The 10,707-nt window shown below is 36.4% G+C and overlaps 1 protein-coding gene across 1 annotated transcript; it reads right to left on the bottom strand.

The window, feature by feature from the left end:
* Positions 1 to 297: 297 nt before the first annotated feature.
* LOC116033959 (aspartic proteinase-like protein 2) lies at positions 298 to 9,980 on the bottom strand. Its single transcript, XM_031276516.1, has 10 exons — positions 9,285 to 9,980; positions 7,728 to 7,857; positions 7,372 to 7,619; positions 3,108 to 3,332; positions 2,549 to 2,708; positions 2,355 to 2,425; positions 1,515 to 1,605; positions 782 to 857; positions 626 to 697; positions 298 to 540 (listed from the first exon to the last, which is right to left on the bottom strand). Exons 1-10 carry the CDS (start codon positions 9,497 to 9,499, stop codon positions 386 to 388), a joined length of 1,443 nt encoding a protein of 480 aa, XP_031132376.1. The 5' UTR covers positions 9,500 to 9,980; the 3' UTR covers positions 298 to 385.
* Positions 9,981 to 10,707: the final 727 nt, after the last annotated feature.

Genomic DNA, 10,707 nt, shown 5'->3' on the forward strand with positions numbered 1-10,707 from the left:
AGGTAACCATCCAAAAGCTACCACATTACGCAAATTCCATTGCCATAAATCGTAGGGTAAAGACCGTTACCCTATATGCATAAACTCCATGTTTTTCTCCAAAAACACTCATTGCAACTTATCATCCAATTGTCTCTCTTATCATCCAATTGTCTCCTAGGTATGATTCTAAAAACTCTTTTATACCTTTGAATCCTCGAACACTTTCGTCGTACATGCAGGTTGATTTATCCCGAATACAAGCTTTTTGAAACTTTTTTGAAAAATAAGCACAAGAGGGAAGGGAGAACAAAACTCTTACTGCACCTCAATATATAATATAGTTTTATTTTATTTCCAACATGACATCATAGGACTTCCTGTTAGTGTGGTCTGTGACATCTCATCAGTTCATCAAACTGCACAAGAAGTATATTAACAGGCCCATTGTATACACATTTCTAGTGTTCCTCCAACTGAAATTACTAACTGAAATATCATGGGCTCCCACGGCATATGCGTTCCCCGAGGCTTCATCCTTCACTTTGATGCTTGAAGAGCCTGGCAGTGACAGACAAAAATCTCGATGAGAAAGAACAGAAGTGACAGAAAAAATGGGCGTGTTAAAACGATGATCGATTCTCACAGTTATATTCAGTCATGCTGATAGACTGCTTTTCAAGATCATACACAATCAGTTTGCCAGATAGAACAAGATCTGCAATCGACGAAGACAAATGCGTAAAATTTCCCGTCATGCTATGCCTACCCACTTCATGGAAAAAAAAAAAAAAAATCATACCTCCCAACAGGGTCATTTCCTTCCCATCTTTTGTCTGCATTCCACTGTTCTGCCAACCGATGCAATATTCATTATCCTGCAAAATTTAGACAATACTTAATGAGGACGGGGAACGAAACTAATGATGTCATCCAACTACAGAGAAAGTAGCAAAATATCAATGCATCGGATCCACAAAATGAGCAATTGTTATACCCTGGACCAGAGTCCACCTTGCATTGTGAACCCTAGTCCAAAAATTATGTATCTACAATTAACATATTATGTGCCTGCAAATAAATTGAAGACACATAATATGTTAACAACAGACACGTTAACTACAGGCACAAAATATGTTAACTGCATATTATGTGCTTGCAGTTAACATATTATGTGCCTGTAATGAACATATTATTTACAGGCACATAATATGTTAACTGCAGACAGAATCTAAAAATCATTTTGGACCAGAGTCCAAAATGCAAGGTGAACCCTGTTCCATTGTATAATTTGCCGAGAATGAGGCTTCCTTGTATACTTTGACAAGACAAAAGGTTTAACTTTGCTGGTAACTAATATCTAGAGGAGTGTTTCCATACGATAAAAGGCATACAGATCAGGGAGATGACAGCATTCATAACGTCTATAACCAGTTGTGGTAGAATCAATTTCGGGGGAAGGGTGCTTACCCTACATGAGTGCCCTTATGAAACAGAAAGAATACAGAATTGCAATCGATGTACAGATTACTTACACGAACTTGGAAAAGGTAATCATGTGGGTATACTGTCAATTTAAGTGAATCTGCGAAAGTAAAGGTTACGACAGGGAATCCATCATCAACACTGCAGCGCCACCAGAAAAAGGGATGTTAAAAGGTAATCAGATCTAGCAGAAATTACCTAAATTACATCAATTACATACTGTAAAATAAGTTTAAAATAAAAATAAAAATAAAATTCCATCCATAAGTGATGAAAAATAAAATACAGATCACAATGCACTATACCATATATATATATATATATTTTGAATGCTACTGACTCTATTACATTGTAGTATATGTTCATCTATACTTTCTCAACCTATTGAAGCACAAAGAGTCAACAACGCCTCCACTGAGGCTCGATCTCATGACCTCCCATATGGGAGAGTCACTACATGCCATCTGAGCACAAGGTGCTTGGCCACTATAGCATATATAGTATAATTGCACTTGTCCATTGCTTTCTTAAAAGAACACTATTGTAAAAATCGGCCTAGGCGGCCGCCTAGGCACCCCTAGACCGAGGGGATTTTACCCTTCGGTGGACATTAGTCGGCTAGCCGACTAGGCAGCCTAGGCACCCAAGTCAGCCAACTCAGCGCCTGAGTCGGCCAAACTCAGCTCCCAAGTCAGCCAACTCGGCGCCCAACTTGGCCGAGTGTTTTTTTTTTTTTTTTTGTGTGTGCAATGTGTACACTGCTGTGTTTTCTTATTACTATTACTCGCCCGCCTAGGAGCTCTAGGCGCAAACTAGCGCCTAGCGCCTTCAACAACAATGTAAAAGAACAATCAAAGAAATGTACATGAAAGACCAGAACAAAATCTTACTTCTCATCGTAGTCAAAGCATTTGAACCCTTCAAGTTTATGAATCTCCAGATCACTTTGTTTTTCCATCAACTGAGTCAACATAACCACATCAAAGAATTATCGAGGGTAATAAAGAAAATTTGCATCTAGTAATATGCTCTTTGCAATATAATCCAAAAATTGAGTGAACAATATGTACAATATCTAATGCACCTTTTTCATGAGAGGTGAATAGATTGAATCCGGAAGATATGCCAAGGTTGTACCACTGTCAATTATCATATCTCTCTTTCCTAAGTCAAAAAAAGATGTCCGAATGTCTAGAACACTGCCACCCACCTCAACTTGTTCCATAACAACATTATAGTGTGGCCTAAGATAGTAACAAAATACAATTAAGACATCCTTAGCCAAAACAGAACAAAAAGGGTCAAAGTTGAAGAATGAGGCAAAGCTCGGAAAATAGCAGCTACAAGAAAAGTTGATCGCTAATTTTAACAATAATGGTATAATTTAGAGTATAGAACTAGAAAGCAAGTAATTCCAACAATGCGTATTTCTTGCAGTCATAATAACAAATGCAAATGCATCTCCAATGTGCTAGAATTTGCATTCATCATGCATGCCACACGATCAAAATTTATGGAAAAATGTTGCGTGCATAATGGCTTCTCAAATTGAAATACAAGCAGATCATTAGAGAATAACTTGACTGCTATACCAAGCCCGACATTCAAGAAAAGTAAAATAGATAACATAAAATATTACGTACTCATTTTCAACAAGTGGTGTTGAATTTAGTTTGGGTTCAACTACTTCTCCAATGGCAAATATGCCACCCCCATTGTGATTATCTAAGCAATGTGAAAATATCTTTTTCACCTTCCCCGATTCTGCTAGCTGTGAAATGACGGATGAGTTTGCTTGCCCAAAACCAATTATCCCATCAACTGCTGCAGTAGATGTACCTAACTCTCCCGATTGTTTGGCTGAGCACCTGAGAAAAGAAGATGCAAGAATGCATCATAATTAAACTTTGTATTACGTCAAAAGCAAGAAACAGTCACACAACATACAAGCAATATTATACAAGTCATGGCATGAACCTTGGGAGGGAAAATTGCATTTTTTGTCCCTAAGTTATAGGGTAATTGTATGATTTGTCCCTACTTGTTGGTCGTACTCACTTCTCGTCCCTAAGTTATAACTGACCTTTTTCTGACAAAATATTAGGGACACAAATTTGCAACATCACGTATAGCTTAGGGACGAGAAATGAACACGGTCGGTTAGAAAAAGGACGAAATTTGCAACGTCAGTTATAGCTTAGGGGAGAAGTGAGCATGACCAACAAGTAAGGACGAATCATACAATTACCTTGTAACTCAGGGATGAAAAGTGCAATTTTCCCATCTTGGGGTTAAACTTTATGCCTTATATTACAACTCAAACATAAGAAAAATTTGCATTAAGTACAGGCAATATTATACATGAAGGCATGACATGAGTTCACAGAAGAAAGTGATAATATCTAAAAGATCGGACCTAGTAAAGCTTCCACATCATAACCAAATGATCAATGGGGGAAATAGAAACCTACTTAATGCCATAAACATAAAGGAAGAAAAGTAAAAAGGTCACACTAGTGCATGACCTAACAAATAACATGCATGCAAGCAAATGAGTTTCTAACCCTAAATAGCATAACTTTGATACTTGTGCAATTAGCACAAGCCACCACTACTATGTTCATTAAGCACTTGTAGGGATGGGCACAATTGGGTGAACCCACACCTAACTTGAACCAATAAATCCACCCAGAACTGGAACTTTTATAAGAAACCTGTACTATCAAACCCAAAAATAAATCAGCTAAGGTAATAATTCCTTTTTATTTCTTCACCCACGCCAGTAATCAGAAGTTTATATTTCTATATAGAAAACGCAATTACTATAGTCAATGTAGACATTAGTACGCATGCAATTGAGGTTTAAAAAATCCAACTAAAAACTTTTAAGAGCCCAGAAACAGTTGCATTTCCCTTTTCCAAGAAAACAATAAAAATCCAAATTTCGTATGGCCACACTTCAATTTCTCCTACTCAATACCATTTTCCAGAAAGAAAAAGCCCTTTGTTTTTTTCTACAGTAACCAACCACCCCCTTAACTTTTCTATTATTTGGCCCCATAAACAATAAGAGGATAAGATCCCTTTTAATAAAAAAGTAAAAGTAAAAGTAAAAGTAAAAATAAATAAATAAATAAGGAAACCAACTACGGCACCATCTCTCTTGTTCTGAGTTCTGACACATCTCTATCTTAATCTCAATTTCCCTCTTTGTTTCTTCATCTTCAAAATTATATACTCCGTATTTAATACAAAGAGAAAAGAATGATTGAGATTGAAAAGTTGGAATTTAAAGATGAAAGGATGGCAGAGCATTTCTTCTTGTACTCAACTTTGTAAGGCTTTTGAATTTATTTTTGAATACTCAAATAGAACCCGTTCTACTGTGAACCAAAAAGGGCTAAATCTAATTTGAGTCAGTTCCTGAGTTCTTACCTTTGAAACCTAAAACTTTATCGTGTTATACCAGAAACCAACCCCATGACCGCTGCTAAATACTTGGCATCAGAACAAGTCTACTAAATTTAGTCTACAAGGTTCCTGCATAACATTACGCATAAGGCATGGGAAAGGATCAAAGTTACATGACGCATAAGGCATGGGAAAGGATCAAAGTTATAAGACACAGAACCTAACTAGCCTAAATAGGAAAGATATAGACATTTGTTGAGAAACAATTTCAGTTCCCACACTATGGTCGCCTATTATGTAACTAGAAAATGTTAAATTTAGGGCAAGTAATATTTCATTACTTTATAGAGTCCAAAATTCAACTGTAAGAAAAATAGCCTAAAGTCCTGACTATGAAAGTTTCAATTACTTAATATGCTACCAATTTCACATCTCACTTATCATGTCTAAGTGCAACACAAAGGCTAGCATTGCTGAAGTACATTTCAAAGCTGATGCCCTCACTGTATTCTGTGCTACTTTTCTACGTCACCATTTCTCTGCAACCAACACACTTCATTTCTTTTTTGCAAAAGTATACATGAAATGGAAGTGGAATTCAGTACTCTTTAACATACTGAGCTCCAGACAGTTTTCAATTGTTCAATATGTAACTAAGTAAGGAAATCCCGACGAAATGTTAGAAACCAAAGTAAGGAAATCCCGACGAAATGTTAGAAACCAAATCCTTCACGTAAAAGATAGATCAGCAGCTACTAAGTATTTGGTTCAGAAGGTTAGAAAACATGTTAAAATCTTTAGTTTTGTGCCAAAGACCTTGTAGAGTTTAGTAACATACTCTAGGTAAAAGGTCTCTATTTCAATACTCATTCCCCTCAGATGTAACCAAAAAATATCATTAGCTCTGCAAACTTACCCAAATCCTACGGCCCCAATCATGGGTCCTGTTTTAAGGTTTCCAGTTACTTGATCAAAATGAACCTCATCTTTAACAAAGTATCCTGCAGTGGCACTACCATCCCCATAAGTAACCTGATATTCACAAGCCACTCCAACCTTGCAATCAGCATAAGGAGCATTGAACATGGTAGTGCAAAGATCTTGGTCACAAGTAATAGTCTTTGCAGATGAAGAGGCCTTTATATCATAAAGCTTCAACTCTATCTGTTGTTCAAGAAAGCAAATGGCAATGCATCAAGGAAAGAAAATAATATAATTTTTTTAAAAAAAATGGGAAAAAAAAAATCATGTAATATGGATTAAGGGATGCACCCCAAGGTTGCTCTTTTCAGGACACTTGTCACAGCCAGCACAATTCACCCACAGAATGTCACTTCCGGTATCAACCTGGACATGATAGTCATTTGAAGGAGTCCCAATTGAAAGCTTAGTATAGTAGAGCCTGGAATTGTTTAACCATCAAATTTGTAACTCAAATAACCATGCATAAGGGTGGCACAGCAAACAGAAACACTTGTCTTTGGGTTTTTAGACTAAATACTAGATGCATGCAGCATAAGCCAGGCATAATGTATTAGCTACATTATACTTCATAGGGTGAGGTAGGAAAGTATATTTAGGCAATGTTTGTGAATGCATGACTTCCTGCCCTCGCCCCGTACCCACACCTCATAAGAAGGTTTATAATGGGTTAAAAAAAAATTCAATCTTTTAAAAGGGAGGGGAAACATAATCAATATAGTGTTTGAAAGGAACAGTAACTCAATAAGAAAGCATTACACTATTATGAATGTATTTTATGCAAGATGTATACAAACGCATGGAGACTATTAACATAATAAAAAGAGCCAAATTGCACATGCAAATGGGAAAAAGAAAGAAAAGATCCAACAATACTCAAACAAACAGGATTTAATCTTGTTCTAAAAGGTGAATTGAGTCAATTGACAGAAGGCATTAATTCCATAGTTTTCCTCACATTCATCAATAGCCTCAGTGCCTAAAGAATACAGAACACATCAAGTTTGCAACTTCCACAATCTTTTATTTCACTAAGTTCACCCAACTCTAGTGTTATGTTTGGATTAGTGGAAAAATATGATGAAAGGAAATGGGGATATGAAACCGAAAATTTTCTCCTCCAAAGTGGGAAGAAAAACCAAGAGAAACTGGACCCTCCCTTTATCAACAGTATAAACAGAATATACATTAAACATTACTCCTCTCTCCCTCTCAAGGCATGCACCACCTTCATTTCTCACCCCTATCTAATCCTTTTCTCCTACTTTATTTCTTTCTCATCCAAACCCAATTCATCTCCTCCCTTTTCTTCCCTCTCCATTTTTTCCATCCTATTTTCTCTCCAATTTTCTTTCATCTCACTTTCAACCAGAGGTGGGCAACCCCCATTGCCCCCCCCCCCCCCCCCCCCCNACCTTGTAGAGTTTAGTAACATACTCTAGGTAAAAGGTCTCTATTTCAATACTCATTCCCCTCAGATGTAACCAAAAAATATCATTAGCTCTGCAAACTTACCCAAATCCTACGGCCCCAATCATGGGTCCTGTTTTAAGGTTTCCAGTTACTTGATCAAAATGAACCTCATCTTTAACAAAGTATCCTGCAGTGGCACTACCATCCCCATAAGTAACCTGATATTCACAAGCCACTCCAACCTTGCAATCAGCATAAGGAGCATTGAACATGGTAGTGCAAAGATCTTGGTCACAAGTAATAGTCTTTGCAGATGAAGAGGCCTTTATATCATAAAGCTTCAACTCTATCTGTTGTTCAAGAAAGCAAATGGCAATGCATCAAGGAAAGAAAATAATATAATTTTTTTAAAAAAAATGGGAAAAAAAAAATCATGTAATATGGATTAAGGGATGCACCCCAAGGTTGCTCTTTTCAGGACACTTGTCACAGCCAGCACAATTCACCCACAGAATGTCACTTCCGGTATCAACCTGGACATGATAGTCATTTGAAGGAGTCCCAATTGAAAGCTTAGTATAGTAGAGCCTGGAATTGTTTAACCATCAAATTTGTAACTCAAATAACCATGCATAAGGGTGGCACAGCAAACAGAAACACTTGTCTTTGGGTTTTTAGACTAAATACTAGATGCATGCAGCATAAGCCAGGCATAATGTATTAGCTACATTATACTTCATAGGGTGAGGTAGGAAAGTATATTTAGGCAATGTTTGTGAATGCATGACTTCCTGCCCTCGCCCCGTACCCACACCTCATAAGAAGGTTTATAATGGGTTAAAAAAAAATTCAATCTTTTAAAAGGGAGGGGAAACATAATCAATATAGTGTTTGAAAGGAACAGTAACTCAATAAGAAAGCATTACACTATTATGAATGTATTTTATGCAAGATGTATACAAACGCATGGAGACTATTAACATAATAAAAAGAGCCAAATTGCACATGCAAATGGGAAAAAGAAAGAAAAGATCCAACAATACTCAAACAAACAGGATTTAATCTTGTTCTAAAAGGTGAATTGAGTCAATTGACAGAAGGCATTAATTCCATAGTTTTCCTCACATTCATCAATAGCCTCAGTGCCTAAAGAATACAGAACACATCAAGTTTGCAACTTCCACAATCTTTTATTTCACTAAGTTCACCCAACTCTAGTGTTATGTTTGGATTAGTGGAAAAATATGATGAAAGGAAATGGGGATATGAAACCGAAAATTTTCTCCTCCAAAGTGGGAAGAAAAACCAAGAGAAACTGGACCCTCCCTTTATCAACAGTATAAACAGAATATACATTAAACATTACTCCTCTCTCCCTCTCAAGGCATGCACCACCTTCATTTCTCACCCCTATCTAATCCTTTTCTCCTACTTTATTTCTTTCTCATCCAAACCCAATTCATCTCCTCCCTTTTCTTCCCTCTCCATTTTTTCCATCCTATTTTCTCTCCAATTTTCTTTCATCTCACTTTCAACCAGAGGTGGGCAACCCCCATTGCCCCCCCCCCCCACCCCTCCCAACCCCCTTATATATATATACACACACACACACACACACACACACACACATATAGTAGTAACACACACACACATATAATGTATATACACAAAATACCAAATGTTTAAGTAGCTCAGTTCATTGTCCCTTAAAATTTAATATTATTTTTTAATTCATTTGAAACTTCGCCCCCACTCAGAAAAAATTCCGGATCCGCCCTGCTTTCAACCCATATAAAGATAGCATAAAAGACCCAACTTTGCATATCTGTATTGGTATAACTAGTAGTTAACACAAAGAAATATGCAGAAAAGTAAGAAGATCTACGCTGCAAACCATTGCATATGCTAAGTATCAAATGCATTCATATATTCTCACCCAAAAAAAAAAATCCCCTAATTAAGTAACGAGTGATTTCTGAAACACAGAAAAATAAAGAAAGTGATAGAGGACTAACGCAGCATCAGTGGGCTGGCCATTACCACCCAAATGGAAATCAACGGAAGCGAGCATTCGTCCATGGCGACGGGAATCATGCGCTTTGAGCTCCGGCAAGAGAGAGCTCCCACGCCCACCGTACTTATGCTTCACCTTGAACACCACATTCCCCTCCGCCACCGCCACCAGCACCGCCACAGCCCCAACCAATAACCTCATATCCACCATCGCCATTCTCCCTATTACCCTCCAATAAAACAAATCAAATATACAGCAACAACAACATCTATACACAATCCCCTGTCCCTATATATATACACAGAAAAAGAACGAATGAACAAATGATTGTTTTACTTTTTGTACAAAGAAAAAAATAATCAAAATTTGATTATTGTTTCTTCGTTTCGTACAATAACAATCTATTGGTTATTGTACTTTTTTTTTTTTTTAATTTTTTGTGTTTGTCCTTCTGAGGTGTGCCTCGGAAGGGTCGGCGAGGAGAGGCAAGAGGCCAAAGCTGCAGAAAGACGAAGACAAAGAGAAAGAGAGAGAAAGGTGATAGAGACAAGTGGATTGGCGTTATCGGGCTGGAATTCAGGTGGAAACGTAGCGTGAGGTGAGATTTGAGATTCAATTTCTTCGAGAATTCAGATTGACCTCTCACTCTGCCACTCCGACCTGCCTAACGTTGATCACTACAATATGAGTCTGGGAAGGAAACAAAGAAAGAAACGGATGGACGTCAATTGGTATGTTCGCAAGTCATTGCTATTTTTTTTTTTTTTTTTAATTAATACTCAATTTAGTCTTCAATGATTTTTCTCGATTTAGTCTATAAATGACTTTTTGTGCTTAATTAGATTTTCGGCTTTGATGATTTTATTCAACTAAGTCATTGTTAAAATGCCTTAGGTTGCGACTATATTAGTTTTAACTAAATTAATTTTTGACTATAGTAATTTTATCAAATTTAGTCATTAAATATAATAATTTTTTTCAATTTAGTCATCGATTCTAATAGTAGGATTCAGTTGGGTAAATGATTTTTTCTTTTCATTTTTTTTTTAGTTAATACCTAATCTAGGCATGGATTATAGTGATTTTTTTCGATTTAGTCTCTAAATGATTTTTTTTTTTTTGTGCTTAATTAGGTTCTTGACTTTAATAGTTTTACTCAATTGAGTCCTCTTAAGATATGTTGGTAATTTCACCACAATTAATACTCAATTTAGTTATCGACTATAGTAGTTTAACACAAATTAGTCTCCAATTATAATTGTTTTACCCAATTTAGTCTTTGAATATAATAAATTTTTTTAATTTAGTCATTAGTTCTAATAATAATTAAAGAGTTATGCAATTAAGTTATAACATATAAATTTATAAGTTATACTTGTATATATAATCATTATTGTTTAGGACGAAAAAAAAACTTATATGCA

Source organism: Ipomoea triloba, chromosome 11 (genome assembly GCF_003576645.1).
Source record: "Ipomoea triloba cultivar NCNSP0323 chromosome 11, ASM357664v1".
Lineage (NCBI taxonomy): Eukaryota > Viridiplantae > Streptophyta > Magnoliopsida > Solanales > Convolvulaceae > Ipomoea > Ipomoea triloba.

Excerpts from the sequence above, each read along its gene's own strand:
- LOC116033959 (XM_031276516.1), bottom strand. The coding sequence starts at position 9,499 with ATGGCGATGGTGGATATGAGGTTATTGGTTGGGGCTGTGGCGGTGCTG. Across the intron at positions 3,333-7,371 it reads ATTGGGGCCGTAGGATTTGG|GTGCTCAGCCAAACAATCGG; the intron begins GTAAGTTTGCAG and ends TTCTTTTCTCAG. Across the intron at positions 858-1,514 it reads ATTACCTTTTCCAAGTTCGT|GATAATGAATATTGCATCGG; the intron begins GTAAGTAATCTG and ends TAAATTTTGCAG.